Below are 20,705 nucleotides of genomic sequence, written 5' to 3'. Positions count from 1 at the left end.
ATAGACTGTGAAAGTAAGTCACGTCTCACCAATGATCTTATCACTGTATGGATAGCTAGGTTGTTTTGTCTGAGAGTTTCTTTGTTTTTGTTTTTGCTCACAGGCTTATCAGTAGCAGTGCGAGGAAGAGATATGTTGACTCTTGTGTCTGCATGTTTCTTAAGGCTCTGCTTGAGTTTAACTGAGTGGAAAATCAGGAGTGCAAGATCTTTGATAGCAGAACAGTGTTAAAAGTGGAGAGCCAAAGCCACACGTTTCTTCATGTTTTTAGATGTAGATAAGGTGCTCTTGTCTGGCTTCGGAAAACTGCACGAAAACTTTCTTTGGCCTTTCTTTTTTCATTTCTGTGCCACAACCTTGGCGTTCAATTGCTGTTCTATAATCTTTTGCCAAGTCTGTAATTTTGCTTTGTTTTTGTGTCTTGAGGCTCTGTTTTATTTTATGTTTATTTGTGCATGTTTGCAAGTTCTGTTTTGTTTGTTTTTCTAATTTCTGTACCAGATGTAGAGCCCTGCACAGGCCTTAAATCTAAGCTCAACACTGAAAAAAAAGTTATCCAAAGATGATTTCTTCTTTTTTTTTTAAGTTAAGTGGTTATAAAGTATTTATTTGGGCTGAATTTAAACAAAAGCAAGTCACGGTGGTGCAGGGGGTAGCACGATCGCCTCACAGCAAGCAGGTCGCTGCACAATGGAGATTTCTCTAGTTATATTGTTTCAATCGTTTGATATGCAGTGACATGCAGTCAAATATTTCGCCAAACAGTCCTTAGGGATGCGGTGACATGCAGTCAGATATTTCGTCGAACAGATCCGCCACTTTTGACGCTCATAAACAATCATAAAGCCCTCGTGCTGCAGGAATGAGGAGGTTTGCTGAAGGTGTGCAGCTGTCAGGCAGTAAGGGGTTTGCATATTTTATAAGCTACGGCAGTTTGCGTTCATTGAACAGTAAGATTGATTAATAAATCCATATGAAACAGTCCTTTAAAAGTCACGTCTCACTTTCAGTTTCGGGCTTTGGCGCGTTTTGCACTACAATTGTACCACGTTAAAGCCCAAGTAAACCGCGCCAAGTGAGCCCGATTCTGCGCACTCACACTTCTTAAACGATCCAGGAAACAGGTCTGGTCACGGTTCAGATAGCAAAGTGTGAGAGCGCCCTAAGAAGTGTTCAGAAAACACAAAACATCAGCAAAGAAACTCGACACTGAGAAACATAAAAACCTTCTGGCTGCTAGTGTTTCGGAAGTGTTATTGCAGAGAAACACAAACAGCATGCAGAACAACGTGCAAGACATGCGCCATGGGTCACACTTATCACTTGACGCAGAAGTATAAACAAGGCTTCAGAAGACAATCCTGACACGCAGTGAATTCACTGTGGCGCTTGAAGGCATGAGACGTGGAGCACAGACGCTCTCAATTCTGGAGCTCAATAGTACTATAATAACACTAATAATAAGATAGTTAAGGCATTTCAGAATGACCAAAACAACATTGCAGAAGTTTTCAGTGTGCTCAGCCTGCTGGTTTGTCCATTTACACATTTCGATCATCACATGATTTCTTATAACAAAATCACATGACCTTTTTAATGTGCATGCTGAATTTTTTTTCCATCGTAGTTTATGTGCATAATTTCTCATTGAATAAAAAGTTAATCCTACTGATTTATGTGATATGTTTTTTATGTGAATTTTCAAAATATATAGCATATCCATCAACCATATTTTTATGTACATATCCAAATTAAAAATAAAGTAGGTGGATGGAAACGTAGCTAGTGATGGGTTGCAGCTGGAAGGGTATCTGCTGCATAAAACATAAGCTGGATTATTTGGTGGTTCATTCCGCCGTTGCAACCCCAGATTAATTAAGGGACTCAGCCAAAAAGAAAATGAATGAATGAAATTCAACACGTTTAACACGTTTGCAATGATTTTGCAGACATCATTTTCTTTTAGTGTAGCCCTGCCCTGCCCTGGCCCGAGACGCACAGGCTGTAGCCGTCCCCTTGTGCAACTGCTCATCAAAAACTTTGGCCCGAGTCCAACCTGAAGCTGTTATTTTTTTTCTCATACTATTCTTATACTGCAGAAGCCATTAAAATAGACCAGATTTGTATATATTAGAAAATTTGTTTTGTTTTTTGTTGTTGTTTTTTTTATCAGAAAAATTTAGAGTTTTTCCTTTTTTTTGTTTTTTTGTTTGTTTGTTTTTTTGTTAAATGTAAGTTTTAGTTTTTAAGTGACATCGATATCCAAGCGCTATGATGTCCACAGTGAGTTTATTTAACTTACAACAAGTTAAAACAAAGCTGAAATGATTAAATGATTTAAATGATTAAAAGTTGTCACTATTTGAAAAGTTGACCAGAAGTTTGTCTTTCCTTTTTCATAGTTTTAAGATCGCTATTGGCAATTTTTCTCTTTATGTTCTCCATTGTACATGGCAGGAAATTTCTAGATGCAAGACATCACTGGTGTTTCTGGACCGCACGCATTAGATCTCATTAAACATTTTTTGACACTTTTTTTCTAAAGCAGGCCCAAAGCCCGAAATGCGTGCTACCTATGACGTGATAATTGGCCCAAAGCCCAGCCCTAGGGGCATATAAAAGTCAGGCCCTGACAGGCTTGGGCTCAAATGCAGGGCTTTAACCAGGTCCATGCCATTCAGCCCCTGTGCCATGCAAAATAACACAGTTGCTAAACTACAATTTTGTTTTGTTTTTCCCATTTTTCTTCCAGAACATTCTCTGTTATGATAATTTGCTGATCATTTATTCATTATTTTGCTGATGTTGCTGTTTTTGTCCCATAATTTTTCCAATTAGTTTTACTACCTTTAATATTTTCCTAATATTTTCCCCTCATCTGTGATTTGTGAGTTTTGTGTGGTTTGTTTAGCTTCTTGTGCCAGAAAATTGCCTAGAACCTTGTCTTTCTGATGCTTTGGCACAATTATTTGCTAAGTTTTATTTTGTTTTTGCATTCAGATTTTTTTTTTCTTGTTTGTTTGTTTGGCTTATTCCTGATTTCATTTACCTTGACATTCAGACGACACGCACATGTGAAAGCAATGAGTTGATTTCATTTTTTGGATGAACTATCCATTAAATGAGATGAATCCTAAGCCCTTACTGTAGCTCAGAGATCAGTCACAGTAGAGGAGGCAGTGGAGGTCAGGGAATGTGACAAAGAGTTGTAATTGGCCACAGACTGACACATCCCTCCCTAATTAACCCCTGGCCTGGGACTGTTTGAGATCCCATAAAATAGCCAGACAAAAGGAGTAGACTCCAATAGGTCTGGCACCAAAGTTACTCTGCCCTCCAGCAGCTGGATATCTGTCCACATACAAGGAGATATTGTGTGACTTGTGCCTTTCTGGTGCTGTTTTCAGGGGCCGCTGGTAATTCCACAACTAATAGGTCTACAGTGTTATATTGAAGGAAGCACTGTCAAGTTTTTTTAAAAGTGTTAATGGGAAGTATGTATGGCTTATATAACATTCATATGAAATTTACATTGTTTAAAAAAAATCTAATTTAGTCTGGACTATTGCAGCTGCAATTATTTTAGGTGTGCAGTATGTGATATCAAACGGATGCACTTGGTGAGCCTCTGATGCTGCCTGCAGCTATTTTGACTCAACGTGGAAAGCAAAATACTGATTTGATGCCGCATTGTGCTGGATTAAATTTTGTAATCAAAGAGATGTTGGTCTTAACTTGGAATTTTGATTTCAGATCGACTTTAAAAGTCATCAGCCATCTTCTCATCCTTTTTTATCTTCTTATCAGTAGAAAAACTGCATAAAGATATACGTCACTTCTCTTTTTGGAGTTGTTTATCTGAAAATTACGAACAAAATCTGCACAATATGGTATTTTGTATTCTCATTTTTGATTAATTGATAATAGAAACAGATAGGGCACCAGTAGTGGTGCAGCTGTTTGATGTCATTGAAAATAACGGTGGCCATCATACTCCAAAATATGAAGCTCTTATCTGGTAATATGTGCTCTAAATCCAATATTTTACATACTAACCAATGGTGTGAAAATTACAGACAATAAATTTAATAACTTTTACATTTTAAAGTTATGCAAAACCAAGAGTGTAAAATTAGAATGGACGGAGGGGACGTGTTCCCACCAATATCCACAGATTATCAAAATGTCACCAGACTGCAAAACCCAAAAAGTTAAGGTAACTCAAACTGTTTGAGGAAACCGATTGTAACAAACCATATAGATTCAAAAACTAATCCAAATGAGTACTGTGAACTTAATTTGAGTTAAAATAATGAGGTAATTAACTCAATACCTTCAACACTGAGTTCAAAACTCTTTTCAAATAAGTAGAATTAACTTTCTGTAAATTTTGAGTTAACTACACTCATTTCTTTTAATAAAGTTGACTGTTGGGTTTTACAGTGCTCCAATAATTCAATAGCCTCCAAAATAAAACTTTTAATAATACTTGTCCAGTCAGACTTACTTTGTACAATTCAAAGAAGAGTTTCAGTCACTTGCAGTCAAGTTCACTAAAAGTCCACCATAATAGTAACCATAGATGGGCAATTAATGACAAATTTGTTACGATTTTGGCCTCCACAACAATTAGGAAAAAACAACAATCGAGATGAAATGGTTATTGTGTCATATGCCTCCCTCTTTCCAGAAGTCTGCTTTCATTCCTTGTTAAAGTAAAATCATGTCAATTTACTTTTGTACCATACTTTTGCTTGATTTAATGTTGTTTTTATTACTATAAATATTTTATATTTACTATAAAAAATATTATATTTTATAGTATTTTATATAAATATAGTATTTATTTATTTATTTTTTACGTTTTTTAAGTGTGAAATAGAACATATTCTGCTCTGTTTGCACGCTCAGAGAAAGAAAAGAAAATGGACATTTATAGTCATCTTTTAGTTTACAGTGCAGAAAAGACAATATTATACTTGAAAAAATGTGTTTAGACGCGGTGGTAATTATGCAAAAATAAGTAAACAGAAGTCTTTATTAAACTACCTTTTTGTCAGACATTCCTTTAACTTTACATTTTAAATGTAAATTTAAAATTTTACAATGTCAAACTAGGTCCCTATCAATATCAAACGCTAATCTACGACTTGCAGAATGTGTAGAACCACATTTTTGACTAAATGCAAACCTTTTTGGAATTCCTTATTTGAGCAGATTGAATGGAAACAAGTTTGGAACTTAGAGTAAATACTGTCTCACCAATAAAGTTAAAGAAGTGACATGTAAACTAATTCATTTAATCTATCCAGTAATCAAGTTGTTATTTTTTTAGAGCCATTGAATCAGTATGTACTGTTTATCAATTAAAGGAGGAATCGATAAAACACCTATTTTTTGAGTGCACATATACCCACATGTTTTGGTTTGATGTTGAATATCTTGTATTTAAACTTACAAAATTGAAAAATTCTATTTTCTTGTAAAGATATTTTTTGACATACAAAAATAATAATAAAACTTTGGAGCAAAACTTGTTTATTAATTTAATGATTGTATGTGGGAAGTACCATGTACACAAACAAAAATGGTCCAATGGTTATTTGTTTAAAATTGATCTTAAGCATTATATTGAAACTCTAAAAGACATTTAAAAAGGATGTATGCAATTTTGGAACCATTTTCTTATACAAATGTCTTGTTATTTGTAAGTCCCCTTTAATTGTATGCATTTTTTGTGTTCATTCTCTGTTGATGTTTGTAATAATAAAATTGTAAGTATACTGTATTCCTCAGTTTTATGCTATTGTTTATGTTTTGTAATAAAGAAAAATATATTCATAAAATATTCATCCAAAATATTAATAAAACTGTGAACATTTATATATAACAGTTATTTCATTAAGAGACATCATTTACATTACATTAAGGCAAACGTACTTTAAGGTAATTATACTGTTACACATAGCTAATACATGATAATCATCACATAAACTACTTGATTATCAACCAAATTGCATTGAAAATCTGTTTTAAATTCCAAAATGAACTGTTTTGGACAAAATAAAACTGCTGGAAATTGATGTCATTGCAGACAGAGCCTCAAAGCCACACCTCCATATTACATAATCAACACAGACCAATGAAGATGCAAAGGTTTACCAAAATAAACAAACTTTTCCAGAAAGTTCACTTTGACAATCTGATCCAAATTCCAATTTAATTCAATTTTGGCCTGATTTTGTATTTTATAAAGCTCTTTTTGTTTGAAGCATACTATGGCATGTGTATTTGTGTGAATGAACAGTTGTTCTTGACTGCCAAATTTCATAATCACTGCTACCTTTGAGAGCCTTCACATGTGGCAGACTAAAGACTGGCTTTGTTTTCTTTCATAACAGATTCCTAGGCGACTATCCAAGACAGAAGGAGGTTCCCAACCGGCTGAAAAAGATGGCGCAGAGGAATGTCTGTGTGGCTTCCTGGTGCTGGAATCCAATGTAGGAAACATAATTCACAGTCGCAATGACAACTCTGAGAAACAGCCTCTTAAGGTTACAGAACCTATGGATATTTCGGAGGAGACCCGTCAACTGAAGAAGAAGCTCATGAAGCAGATTCCTATGCAGCACAGAGTAGTTCTTGGTGGAAGTAATAAGAAGTCTCCAACCACAGAGCCAGTAGGAAGAAGAGTCTGACAGATCACATCCAAATCTCTTCCTCCTCTTCATATATTCGCACTGTTCAAAACAACATGAGTGCCACCATTAATTTGAGTGAGACTAGAGAGGAGAGAGACAGTTTTCTGCCTGCTGTGAGTGTTTGTTTAAAAAGTCATGTCCGGGTTAGGATTGTTATGAGTTCTGGCAGTGCAGTACATCATCACTTTTACCAGACGTTAAAGTCAACAGTACCTACATTTACAGAAATGATGTGACCATAGCACCATAGAATCTTTTAGAAATATTAATAGATGGTGTCCTTTATTAAAATTGAGATTCATACATCCTCTGAAAGCTGAATAATAAGCTTTACATTGGCGTATAGTTTGTTAGGATAGGACAATATTTGTTTGAGGTATTTGGAATTTGAGGATTTAACAAATCAAAATATTGAGAAAATTGACTTCACAGTTGTCTAATTTCTTAGCAATGCATATTACTAATCTAGGTTTTGTTATATTCACAGTGGAACATTCATCAGATGTCTTCATGTAATATGATAATTACTTGATTATCTAATGGTGTTTGACCTAATCAATCATTTTAAGCCATGCAATGTATTCTTGCCAATTTCTCGTGCAACATAAAATGGTTTTGTGGTCCAGGTACTTTATATGGTGCCTCTGAATTGTGAGTTTGCAATTAAGTTTGCTGTATTCATAAATCACTTGATATCTCTATAATCTAAGGTCTGTAAGATTTTATAAATGAAGAATATAAAATTGCAAAAAAAAAAAATGCTAATCGAAATTTTCAGCATGATTTAGCATGATTATTCCAGTGTGAAATAAAAATCCTATAGAACAGAGATCCCCAAAGGGCCAACGTTGGCCTAAGCATGATAACTTTTGATTTGGCCCACCGTCCCATCTGACAATAGAGGGAGAATGATGGGGTGAATATTTATGGCAGAGATTGTCATTTTGAATTTAATGTAAATTTCTGTTTATTTAGTAATTTATTTGGCTCTAATTTTGGAAAAAAAAAAAATGTAAATATTGTCCCGTGATGGATAAAGAACAATGGGGCCTGCAGTTTAGTTTATTCAGCATTGAACATTGAGATTTTTACTGTAATTTTTTTGTATTAATTTTACTGTAATAAATGCTATATATATATATATATATATATATATATATATATATATATATATATATATATATATATATATATATATATATATATATGTATATGTATATATGTGTATATATATATATATATATATATATATATATATATATATATATATATATATATATATATTACACTACATTAGTTAATATAATTTAGAATTGTTTGATATTTTTGTGATAAATATTTTTTTCAAGATTCTTTGAGAATTTTTTTTTTCACTTTTAATTTTACATCAATTTCACTTTCACATCAATTTAATGCATGCTTGCTGAAAAGTATTTCTTTTCAAAACAAAGTACTGACCTCAAGTCTTTGAAGAGTAACACACAAAAAGAAAACTAACTTTTAAAGAGATTTTATAAATTGTAGTGTGACAATTATCTTAATAAGGAAGAATGTAATGTTGAGGTAATGAATGCTAGAGAAGTTTAAATAATAGTATAAAATTATACAAATCTCTTATTTGTGACTATACAAACTGCAAGACTGTGCAGCCAAGTTTGGTTACTTTTAGGTAGTATTTGTTGTATTAAAAAGCGGATTATATGCGTTTTCCCACCAAGTTTTATTTTTTACAATTTGGGGAATTAATGGGTAATCTATAAAAAATGTTACACTCTCATTCATTGAAAAAAAAAGAAATATTTAAGAGGTCCATCATCTAAACATAAAAATCAATTCTTATGAATTTGCCATGAGAATTGTCTCGAGACAATATTTTTAAGCTTCTATTTAAAAATGTTTTGACACTTTATGCAAATCTAACTTCTGTAACCCAGGAAAACATTTGCAGCATAAGTATTGATGAAATAGTGTATGACAGTATTTCATTTCTATATATGCTAATACAAATCGTTATTAATTTATACAAACAGTGTGGCACAAAGATCTGATTGAAATGTATAAAATACTTATGATGTACATGTAAGATTGTGTTTAATATATATATATATATATATATATATATATATATATATATATATATATATATATATATATATATATATATATATATATATATATATATATTGACAAGTTAACACACATATATATTGCATTTGTTTCACTTTAACCTTTTATTTGAAGTCTTTCAAACTAACGTTTACATACTTTGGCAATTTTTGTATTAATTACAAAGACAGCATATTCATCAACTGATGGTAACTTTACACTGTACAATGACATTTAAGAAAAGTCTTCATTCATTAGCATACATGTTTGTGTTGTTGTTGTTTTTTTCTTAGAAAACACTTGCAGTTTCAGAAAAGAAGCAGCTTGGGAAAAACACATCCTCTGCTGTTATCTGAATGCACACAGACACAATCACCAACCAGTCTATTGAAATTAAACTGCAAGTCAGCCTTGAACTGATAACAGCTTCTTGGATGACAATACCTGATACTGTGGGAGACTTCTGTATTTGAATGTAGTGAGAGACAATGTTGTTTTACGTCTACTCATATTTTTAGACCACAGCGCATCAGCAGTTTACCACTAGACTACCAAAATCACTATCATGTTTACTTTCTGTTTCCATTATTTGCAGAAGCACTGAAATTGTTCATGCTTATTTTAAGCAAAGGAAATTAAGGGTGAATTCACACTTGTTGATAAGTTCTCTTGACTTATTTTGGACCAGACCATGAAAAAAATGGTACATTTAATACTGGTTTACTTTTCATTTTAATGCATAAGGCTATTAATATGTATTTTTTGTGACAGAACTTGCACCATTTAACTCTTCCATTTCAACAAGTTGTCAATAGAAGCTATAACCTTAGCAAACTTACTAGTGAAATGTCTTAAAAATAATTGTAGACCCTGTTTTATTCTGGAACCAGTTTACACTGGTGTTCCTTTTCAATGTAGACTGACTAAAATGCTAACTTTTGAAAAACAAAGGCTATCAGTGCTATGTATGCATACAGTGCTCAGCATAATTATGTACACCCCATTTTAAAATCCATTTCTCAGTCAATATAGGCAATGTATTTTGATGCACTTAAACAAAACAGATTTATTAAACAAAAACATTTATTAAAATAATATTTTAGTCACCAAACATATTTAAAAAATTGAAAGATAATACAATTTAATTCAAGCTAAATATTGCAAAACAAAAATTACAAGCGCTTTGTGTAAGCTTTTTTCATTTAATAAATTTGTATTTTTTGCCGCCTTTGATGAATATTTAAAACAAAAATTACAACCTACATCATTTCATTTTTTTATTATTATTATTTTGCTTCACTTGATTTTTCCTCTTTTTTAAATTCGTATTTATTATTTTTCTGTAACATAAATTTGGGTGTACTAGTTTTTGGACCGTTGTCATAAGTTATTTTGTTAGCTAAGCTCCAGATTTTGCCTCAGTACTGACTAATCTAATGCATATGCACAAGTATAATATTGTATAGCATCCTATTAAAAATATGTATTTAAAATATAAATTGTGAGGGGTGTACTTACTGTATATATGCTGAGCACTGTATCATTTGTTTTTTCTATTTTATAGTGTGGACATGTTTTTGTTTTTTAAACGTATAAAAACACCAGTATGGACAAGGAGCATTTTCAGTCTAAGACTCCATATAAGATAACACTTGCATTTTTGTAAATGCAGCCTTAGTTGCTCATACAGAGGGTCTAGCTGTGGTCACATTAAAGATTTCAAACTCTTATGAAAACCACATTGCCAAGCTTGCCAAGTGTGAACACACCCTAAAACACTTATTTCTCCTATTTCTCCCCAGACAATGGACTTTCACTTTTCTTGACAGCTCCCTATATTCAACATGTTCTCAGTGGAAGCCATCACCTTGGCAGACATGTTAGGGCAACCTCTTAAGTGCCCAAGCGGAAGGTCCAGCTGTAGTTACATGAGAGGTCCTGAACGAGAGCAGGGTTCATCTCTCTCAGTGGGTCTAAAATAGGTCATATCAGACCTAATAGGCTTTATTTCCAGAACTCCCATCAGCTTCACAGTGAATCTGTTCGCCTGCGGGCAAACACTGCAGACATGCTCTTCACAATTCCCTTAATGCCTGCTAACTTCTTCACAGACACTCTGGATTCTCTGATACGATCCACCAGCCCATGGAAAACCATGAGAACGCTGTGGTAGTTCTCAGCAGCCGAGACCTCATAAAACTGACAATCCGCTGAGAGTGCAAGCAGCCGGCCCTCCTCACTAAGCACTGTACGGCGATGGTGCAGGTCTCTCTTGTTTCCTACTATAACTATGGGCATCTTCTCAAAGCCCAGAAAGTCTTTGGTGGTTTTTATTGTATGAACGAGTCTGGAGACAGTGTTGAAACTGGCTCTGTCACAAATGCTGTAGACCAGCACCAAACCGTCCGCCCACTGAAGTCTTTTCTCACACAGCAGAGTCTCGAAGGATGGGTCCTGCTGAAAAGACAACCACTGGGTGTTAATTCAATATTTCAAATGGTGTAATGTTATTCAATAAAGAGCATTTTATACATGAAAAAAAGATCAAACTAAACTTTTATGCTGAGCTACAGCTGTTGATAAGACAAACACTGGGTATTCGTTCAGCATTTAAACCAGAGTATTTAATATATTCACTACAGAAATTTTATGTGTCAGCTTAAAACCAGCCAACACGGCCGAGATAGTGAACCAGCATTTTAGACTGGTTTATGCTGTTATTATTTTTCTTCTAAATAATATTTATTTATTATTACTATTATACCTTTCGTTACTATTACTTGTTATATATACAAATAGGTTCTGAAACATTACTCACCTGTGAATACGGCGCATCCCATATATTCAGAGTTTGCTCTCGTCCATCCACAACAATATTGTGAGTGTAAAACGATTCTACAGAGAAAACAGGTTTGTGAAACATTAAGAAAGAAACATAACAAAACTTATAAATAAGCCAATGAATGAACTACTTACCGATATCACCATATTCCCCAATAAATCTGCGAGTCAGGAACCGGACAATGAGAGCTGCAAAACAAAAGTTGCAATCATAAACGTTACTTATGTGAGAAAAGCAGAACAAAAAAGAGAAACGCATGCATGTTATAAACTTATTGCTAGTTAATAAACTCACCAGATTTACCAACATTGTCAGTGCCTAGAACAACGACGTTTGCGTCCATTCTCTGTCCGTTTAGTCCAGTCATGTTGTTTAGAAAGATGCTGCGAGAGAATGATCTGGCGCGTCTCCGCAGCTGTCAACAAAGTTGAGGAGAAGGCGGAGCTTAGACGTGCTCGCTCCCGTGATGATGATATGATGATGCATCGCCGGTGAGTTTAATCAAAGAGTTTGGTTTCATGAACTACTGGAGGAGCAAATAGCAAGCGGCTGTAAGTCAAATTCCTGAATTTAGTTATCATATTTTCTTTATCGTAAGTGTGAATACTGTACTTGTTTGACCACTGTTTATTGTTTACAAAGATTTTTTTGTCAGAAAAGTAACCTGTTTAAGTCCACAAGGTGGCATGAGTGGACTAGCAGGTTTGTAGACACTGATCCAGGGTTTGGGGTCATTCCACAGAAATTAAAGTTTTTCTGTCCCTAGTGTAACAAAAATATTAAATCTTTAGGTTCAATTTTTTTTTTTAAATATTTAAATCAAACACTATTATGCACATTAGTCTACTAAAGTATTGATGCCTTGGAACATGGCATTGCTGTTATGGTTTAACACAAATCTATTATTTTGAACCAAATAATATGACATAACTTGACTTTCTTCTTCATGTTTCCTAAAGATTTATAAAGAAAGGCCCATCAGAAATTATTCATGATTTTATATGAAGCTTTTGGCCTCGCTGGTATGATCTCTGTTGCTAGAATATGAATTGATTGGACTACTTAATTTAGTCAACAGCCTTCAGACATGAAAAAATGTCATTGGTGTTTTATTTTTATGTGTAACACTGAATGTCATTATGTTTCTTACTGGTGATTCATTACGTCAATAATACTGTTGTTGTTGGGTTTTTTGTTCTCTCCATAACATTACTTAAACTATGTCACATGTGACAAGAAATAACTTTACATCCCTTGTATTCTACTACACACAAGATTTATGATTAAGGAATGCATAAATACACATTCATCATTTCAAATATTTTCATTGTTATTGCACATACTGTATATGGTAATGAAATTAACTTGTATCACTAAATCACACTTTTAATAAAACAAATAAAACAAGCTTCATATCTGTTACAGTATCATTATTTTGTTTTCTTTAACTCTAACTAAATGTGCTGAAAATAACCAGGAAATGTTGTTTTATAAAAGCTGTTAATATTTAAAAAACGTAGATAACACTGGTGACAAACAAATTATATGTTGTGTTCTTTAAATAGATGTATGATTATGAAAAGCATTAAGCTGCCATTTATGTTTTCATAAAACGCGTTTGTGTAGAATGTTCTTCTTTTCTTTCTTTTTACAATAGTTGCAGTGTATAACTAGTCAAAAAAAAGTACTGTTTTAGTTTGTTGTTTTAAAAATCTTGTTCAGTCCTAAATAGTGTCTGTGTATTCAATGCATTCCACCTCACAGTTTTAGCATAGTAGTCATCTAAAATACACTTTTTAACAGTTTTTTTTTTTTTTTTTTTTTTTAAATACTGTAGGTTGAGAACTAAAAATGGTCATCAACAACATCCTTTTGCTGTTTGGACTGTGGAAAATAGTTATGGAAAGTTAAAATGAAGTGCCTTGTCCACATTTGGCCACTAGGGCTCAGCATAATCCCAAAAATTACAAAGCTTTCGTGCCAGAGTTGGTTTAGAAAAATAAATAAATAAATAATAAGGTAAATTAGTATTTATATTATGCTACACATTCTTATGTGTTTTTACAATAACAAATTGTTTATGTATCTTTATTTTAGGTTTATTAAATGTATTTTCTTAAACATTTTAATTAGATTTATTTTATATTGTGTAATTTGTTCGGCTTATAATGTATGACAAGTATTATTTTTTATTCATTATTATATGCTTTTTCTACCTTGGAGCTCTGTCAGAGGAATATGTTTACATGATAATGCTGTATATCAAATCTAAAACATAGACTTACTGAAAGAATAACAGCCATTTGTGTATACTAAGCATTTATATAACGAATAAAGTCATGGTTTGCGTGTGGCCACCAGTCTTCTCATTAAAGATATGGGTGGCCTAAAGGGTGCAGCTCTACTTGATTTATATTTTGGCCCAAAGGAAGAGGTACCATTTTCCTCACTACAGTAGAGAGAATGGGCTTTTGTTTGGATTGCAGTGACCTTCATTGATTCCTAGACATCTGCATAGTTCAGTACTATATCTCAAGTCAAACGCTCAGCTGACTGTCCGCACGTTTCCTGCATGCTGAGTAGATCTGCTCTCATGCCAGGCCGTAATCCTACCTGATGGGATGCTTTAAATAGTGCCTGTGTAGAAAGTGTTCAGTATCTGGGGGTCTGCATAATCTTTCCCTGCTACTGACCTGAAGTCACCCTGCTGAGCTGCTGGTGTGTGTTTGTGTCTATATATACACTACCAGTCAAAAGTTTGGGGTCAGTTTTTTTTTATTTTTATTTTTTTTAGAAAATTATTCTGTTCATCAAGGTGACATTTATTAAATGTTTAAAAAACAAATGAAATTATTACTCCAGTCATCATTGCTTTTACCATTAATAATAATAACAATAATAAATATTATTTATTATTATTAAATATTGGTAAAAGCAATGATGACTGGAGTAATAATTTCATTTGAAACTACATACAATAAGAAAGCAGTTATTTAAAATTTTAACAAATATTTAACTTTTTTTTACATTTAATAAATGTCACCTTGATGAACAGAATAATTTTCTAAAAAAAAATACTATAATACATGATCCTTAATAAATCACTCTCTATTATTATTATTATTAAAATTATTATTATTATTATTATTAATATTACAGTGGTTTGTTAAGGATCATGCAACTCTAAAGACTGGAGTAATGAAGATAAAAATAATTTTTAAAATCAATAATTAATGAATTAAATTAAATTATAAACTACTTTGAACAGTTCTTTTATAATGTAATAACATTTCACAATTTTGCAATTTGTACTGTATTTTTGATTAAATAAATGCAGTCAAAACGGCATATTTTACTCCTTCTCTTGGAATTTCCTTTTTCTGTTGAACACAAAAGAAGATCATTTGAAAAATGCCGAAAGCCTGTAACCATTTACTTTTTTAACAGGTTTCTAACATTTTTCAAAATATCTTTAAAATAAGTGTGTGTTTAACAGGAAAAAGAAACTCTTACTAAAGGTTTTGAAACACTTGAGGGTGAGTAAATGTATTTTTGGGTGAGCTATTCTTTTAAGGCAAGACACTGCAGTCAATAAATGTTTTTTAAAAAGCTTTTTGGCTATTCATAAATAGTTTTTTTCCCTCTGCAGGTCTATTCAAAAGAAAGCATTTTATCTCTATTGAGCCATGTTTATCTATGTAGCACTTATTCATCTGTATTCTGAATGTCTTTGAAGAATATATTCTTACATGATTTGTCTGATTGCATACATTCTATTCTACAAAAACTTGTGATTTTCTAAATAATGGAGTGATAAAAAGAGATCCTCATAAGCCTTTAAAAACCTTTGACTTTTACACTATCCTTCATTTATAATGGGACCCCACAGTGAAATGAACCGCCAATTACTCTGGCAAACAGTAAACTGTAAAACCTGATAAGTTACGTAATTAAAACTGTTTGAGGAAACCGACTGCAGCAAACTATTAAAGTTACAAAAACAAAGTGGTTCGAGTACTGTAACTGTATATATGTATAAACATATTGAGTCATATAGACGTATATTATTTGTCTTCATCAATGTTCAGTCCAAAAAAACTTTATACCTGTAGCTACTCAAAAGGTTTGTCATTGCTTCTATCATTAGAATTAACTAATAAAAAAAAAAAAAAAAAAAAGTTCTGAGTTCTGGTTTGAGTTCTGCTTGATATAATTAGTTTATGAGTTACCATAACACTTTTCCATTAAGTCAAAGTAACTTGAAAAAAAAATTATAAGTTTAATAAGTTAAATTAACTTATTTCATTAAGTGATCTTTACTTTTAGGTTTTAGAGTGTATGTTTTATGTGGTAGATGCCCTTTAAGCCACAACTTTGATATATGTAAAAAAGCTAAACTATTTTTGAACCTGATTCATAGTAATTTCAGATCTTTGCTTGATTACTGGCTGCTTATTGCCAGGTTTTTGTGTTGTAATTTACAACCCTGGCAATGTATCATTGCTTTAAACTCTTTTCATACTGCTAAACATCAAAAATTGTTAAAAGGAAAACAAAGATCCTATAATGCAAATCGTACTCATGAATTAAAAACTTACAAATCACAAAATACAAAAGACTTTTAATTTTTCACAGTGAATGAAACAAGAATTGCTAAAGTCTATGTTTTTATTATTTTTTTTAATATCCATTACTTTTAATATTTTGCCTTTAATTATGCATAATGTTAACAGAATACTTTCTTATTTAAAACCTTCTTGGTCACACTTAAGGTTCATTAGTTGATGTATAGTAATGCATTTACTAACATGAACAAACAATGAACAATACATTTACTACTGTATTTATTCATGTTAATAAACGTTAGTTAATGAAAATACAGTAGTTCATTGTTAGTTCATGTTAACTCATGGTGCATTAACTAATGTTAACAAGCATGGACTTAAATGTTAATAATGCATTAATGTTCAATTATGATTAATAAATGCTGTACAAGTGTTGTTCATGATTAGTTCATGTTAGTAAATGCATTAACTAATGAACCTTATCGTAAAGTGTTACCAGCTTCTCAAATCTCTTTGACTGCATTGCATTGATGCTCTCAACAGTCATTATAGGGGCATTATTTACCAACATATAATACAACTTATAATACAACCATTTTTGTACATTTTGTGGCATTTATATTGGCCTTTTGTCACAATAAAAAGCAATACAGTACAACACATCTGTAACTCATCTACCTCTAAATGAGATCTCAATAAAGTGTGAGCTCAGGTTAACTCAGCACTTTATTGTTCAAAATGTTAACCTGCCAGTCCAGCCTCTCTGCTTTTTAAAGGTCATGTCACATCACGTGTTTCATGTTTTTATAGCCCTGGTGCGCTTGAATGGGTTATAAGTTATGACTAATTAAAGCAAACACATGCATTCAATCAAAACATTTCATGCTTGGTTAATTATTCATCCAAGCTAATTAGCAGTATTTTGTTAATCTAACATCCTTTTGATTTGTTTTCTCCGACTACTGTCAGATTTTCAGAATCATTTATTTGTGAGCAAAAATATCTTTTCAAAAGTTCTAAAATAAAAATAAATGATGGAAAAATATTCATCTATTTAGTTTAGATTATTTTTTTAAGGAGAAATGTTATCTCAAATAAATTCTCTCTGACCTAAAAAAAAAACATTTTTTAATAAATTAGAGGTCAAACTAAAGCTTCTAAATGTGTGAAATATGCTCACCTGAACACATTAAAACATCCAAGCTCAGTCTCAAAGGAATAGTTGAATGTTTCCTTTTTTAGCTGTCTATATTAAAACGGAAAATTCTGAAAGGTCAAAGCAATGACAATAAATGGGCCATATGAAGACATAGTGCAGTATGGGATATAGTTCATAACATGCTTGATGGGCAGTAAAATGTGGTTTTCTGTTCTGCTGCAGGGTCAGAAGACCAAAGTGTTCGAGGTCAGTGTGATTTTCTTTTGAAAATGTTTTAATGTCTTGTGAAATGAAATATATATTTTATGCTGCTGGCACCAAAGGGATTGTAGATAATAATGTATAGGCCCTTGGGCCAGTTTCTCAATTTTCTGAGCTGTCAGAGGTAATATTTGCTCTAATTTTCCCATATATGTGTGAAATACTGCAGGAGTGTCTTAGAGACATCATTATATCCTGTATTGGTTGTGCTTTGTTAAATGTGTGTGGATCAAAGAAGAAAAGGGGTTTTAAAGCAGCAAGACTTTTAACTCATAATACAGCTCTAAATACACACATTAAAATGTATTTTAGTGCAAAAATTGTTTATATACTAAAGTAATAATCTCAAACATATTTAGAAAAATAATTATTTGATGACTTAAGTATCACTGTGCAGCCCTGAAATAATGACTTAGTTTAATTTTAAATATTTCTACTTCACCCACTTGTCAGATGTGAACAATAATGAAATAAGTAAATAATATAATAAATAAAATTTATATTATTACTTATTTTAACATATAGTTTAATAAATACATGTTAGATTATGTTGTTTCAATTTTTAGACTAAATGTTAATGAAACATTATTTTACACATATTTTCACAAAAGTTATTTGAAATATTAAAAACTATTTTTAATTAATAATAAATTTATTTATATGAAATCACATTAGTCAATTCAGTTAACCACAAACTAGTAACTAGAACCACCAAACCCTTAAATGTAAAATTGTTTTTTTATTGTTATATGATTCCTATGTTTTTAATTTATTTATTTATATATTTTGCATATTTTACCAAATTTATTATTTATATATAATATTATATATTATTTATTAGTATTTATATACTTTAAAATTACTCAAGTTCATGCTTGACAAACATTTGTTTTTTACACTTATTATTTTAAAATAAGTTAAACATTTCTTGTTACTATCTTTCTTTTCTTACTTTTTTATTTTCTGCAATAATATTCATGTATTAATATACTCAAATCATTTTAAATAAGCTAAAATGTTTTCAATCTTGAAATGTAATTTTTTTTTTATTTGGCTGATATGTGATTGATTTTTTTTTCTTGTAATTTCATTAGAAAGCATCTGGTATAAAAACATAAAATAAAATATTTTTTAAATTAAAAATATTTTGGTTATTAAAATTATGACAGACACAAGACAGTCTCATGGTTCACATTTCCATGAAAATGCAAAAGAGTTGATATTACAAACCCAATACTCCAAATCCTCTTCTTATTTTAACCATTTGTTCAGGCTGAGCCAGTTCTAGTAAAGCAGTCCATGTGTGAGCTTATGCAAATGAATCTCCTTATGGACTTATCTAAACCCACTTCAGTGCTTGATAAATCCATTCTTCCCTGATTCAAGGGTGTAACACACTGCCTGAGTAAAGGTATGGATTAGCCAGTTGAAGTTTTATATCTGAATACTATATTGGATTTGCAATTTTGCAAACAAGAATTGTGTCCAAAGCAAAGAGTGACTTTTTTTATTTATTTAAATGGAGTCATATCAGCTTATTAAGTGTGTTGCCATTTGAAAAGAAAAAAAAAAGATTTGCAATGTTATAAATCACAATGTCTGCTCAAAAGAAAGTTATTAAGAATTAGAGTTGAGTGTTCTTCCATGAATGAACATGTCAAAGTTTCAACACAGGCTTGATGAAAATGCATGCTTCAGTCTACATTTTTGTGAAACTGCAAAAACGTACTTATACATATCTTTGACTGCAGTTTTAAGTGAATGAGCATCAAGGGGCAGTTTTTATGCCAACAAATTGGTTTCTTTTCACACTAATGATATTAAGAGTGACATTTTGTAACTATTAAAGTATTATTTTCATGCAGTATTTTGCCAAATAAACACCACAAAACTACCTAACAGTGTCTAGTAATTGAATTTGCCTCACCTATCTATCTCCATAGTGACAACTTTTCTGGCATGGTCATTTTGTTCAGTACCTCACTTTGTATGATGTTGTAGGTAAACAATCAAGGTAAAACTATGTGTTCACAGTGAATTATTTTTTTTTTTTACTTATACGCTTGCTTTTCAAAAACATTATTGGTTGAGTTAAGAGAAGGGTTTAGGTCAGCAGTTCCCTATATGTGATCTGTACAACATGCCCCTACCTGAAACATTGCTAGATTACCATCAACTGTTTTCTCAGAGAACGACAAGCAGACAAAACATTGCTCCAACGCTGATACAGGTTTTACTTATGGAGAAAATTAAAAACCACTGCAGTGTTTGGGTGTTTTTTTGTTTGTCTGAGATAATTAGTCCACTAAAATGTGTGTATTCAATACAAAGTATAAAGCTGATTGGTCAGTTCTCGTTGCGAGAGTCCTGGTGCACTTGCATCATCCTGAAAAGATTACATATTTTCACCTGGAAAGACACATATTTTCCATCACTTACACGTGTCCCTCCTTTTACATTTAGCCTCCTTTCTAGGGGTTCATAGAAAAGGTAACACAACAAAAAATTATACACAAAATAAAAATAACAAACAAAACTAAATCTTCCTTAATAGACAAGAAGTCCTATATTTCCTAATATAAAAAACTCAAATCAATGACAATGCTCTTACCCCACTCCCTGACTAAACCCAAAACGTAAGAAAACTTAAGGGATAAACCCAAAATAAATCGACACCCATCTCCCTACATGGCTTACGGTTCACTTAAAGTTACACGTCACTCTTATTCACGCTATAATCCCACAAGTTCACGTTTTAAATATCACACTATATCACTGGGATAGCGAAAACAGGGACTCTCTCTGTGCTTTGCTGCTCTGCCTCTTAATAAAGTCTGGATGCTCTATCAACAGCAACAGATCCAACTTGCTCTGATTGGAAGCAGGTGTGTATGGAATCAGTTTAGTCTCAAAAGAAATTCACGCAAAAGACACGATGTACACATGCGTAGCCAAATTCACGTGCATAAAATCAAATTCATGTGCGTAAAATATTTATTTATATTCACAAAAAAATTTCACGTGCTCAAAATAAAAATACATTTTCATAAAATATGTTTCACAAATGCAAA

The 20,705-nt window shown here is 32.1% G+C and overlaps 2 protein-coding genes and 1 long non-coding RNA gene across 10 annotated transcripts in view; 2 read left to right on the top strand and 1 right to left on the bottom strand.

The window, feature by feature from the left end:
* Positions 1-7,370, top strand: part of plin1 (perilipin 1) — a 69,668-nt gene extending 62,298 nt beyond the window's left edge. For all 5 annotated transcript variants that reach the window (XM_073930332.1, XM_073930335.1, XM_073930334.1 and 2 more), the window contains exon 9: positions 6,402-7,370. In XM_073930332.1, the coding sequence (XP_073786433.1) occupies positions 6,402-6,698 (297 nt within the window). In that variant the 3' untranslated portion in view covers positions 6,699-7,370. The remainder of the gene's footprint in view (positions 1-6,401) is intronic.
* A 1,542-nt stretch (positions 7,371-8,912) lies between these two features.
* Positions 8,913-12,049, bottom strand: si:dkeyp-59c12.1. Of its 2 annotated transcripts, none has more exons than XM_009293619.5 (4): positions 11,944-12,049; positions 11,784-11,837; positions 11,626-11,702; positions 8,913-11,261 (listed from the first exon to the last, which is right to left on the bottom strand). In XM_009293619.5, exons 1-4 carry the CDS (start codon positions 12,014-12,016, stop codon positions 10,836-10,838), a joined length of 630 nt encoding a protein of 209 aa, XP_009291894.1. In that variant the 5' UTR covers positions 12,017-12,049; the 3' UTR covers positions 8,913-10,835. The 2 variants fall into 2 exon arrangements, with proteins under 2 accessions (XP_009291894.1, NP_001037795.1); NM_001044330.1 differs by having other exon boundaries at positions 10,836-11,264; positions 11,944-12,016.
* A 103-nt stretch (positions 12,050-12,152) lies between these two features.
* The window catches only part of LOC141378836 (uncharacterized), a 44,883-nt gene continuing 36,330 nt past the window's right edge, over positions 12,153-20,705 (top strand). For 2 of the 3 annotated variants that reach the window (XR_012394329.1, XR_012394330.1), the window contains exon 1: positions 12,153-12,200. This is a non-coding gene — a long non-coding RNA (uncharacterized lncRNA). Of the gene's footprint in view, positions 12,201-17,595; positions 17,620-20,705 lie in introns of all 3 variants that reach the window. The other variant, XR_012394331.1, reaches the window with a different exon arrangement.

This window comes from Danio rerio, chromosome 18 (genome assembly GCF_049306965.1).
Source record: "Danio rerio strain Tuebingen ecotype United States chromosome 18, GRCz12tu, whole genome shotgun sequence".
In the NCBI taxonomy this organism is placed as follows: Eukaryota; Metazoa; Chordata; class Actinopteri; order Cypriniformes; family Danionidae; genus Danio; species Danio rerio.
This window is presented reverse-complemented; position numbering and strand designations above follow the sequence as displayed.

What these genes read in the sequence shown, in the direction of transcription:
- si:dkeyp-59c12.1 (NM_001044330.1), bottom strand. Translation starts at nt 12,016, where the DNA reads ATGACTGGACTAAACGGACAGAGAATGGACGCAAACGTCGTTGTTCTA. An exon ending in TGACAATGTTGGTAAATCTG is followed by an intron (nt 11,838 to 11,943) that starts GTGAGTTTATTA and finishes TTTGTTTTGCAG; the next exon opens with CTCTCATTGTCCGGTTCCTG. An exon ending in GGGATGCGCCGTATTCACAG is followed by an intron (nt 11,265 to 11,625) that starts GTGAGTAATGTT and finishes TTGTCTTTTCAG; the next exon opens with CAGGACCCATCCTTCGAGAC.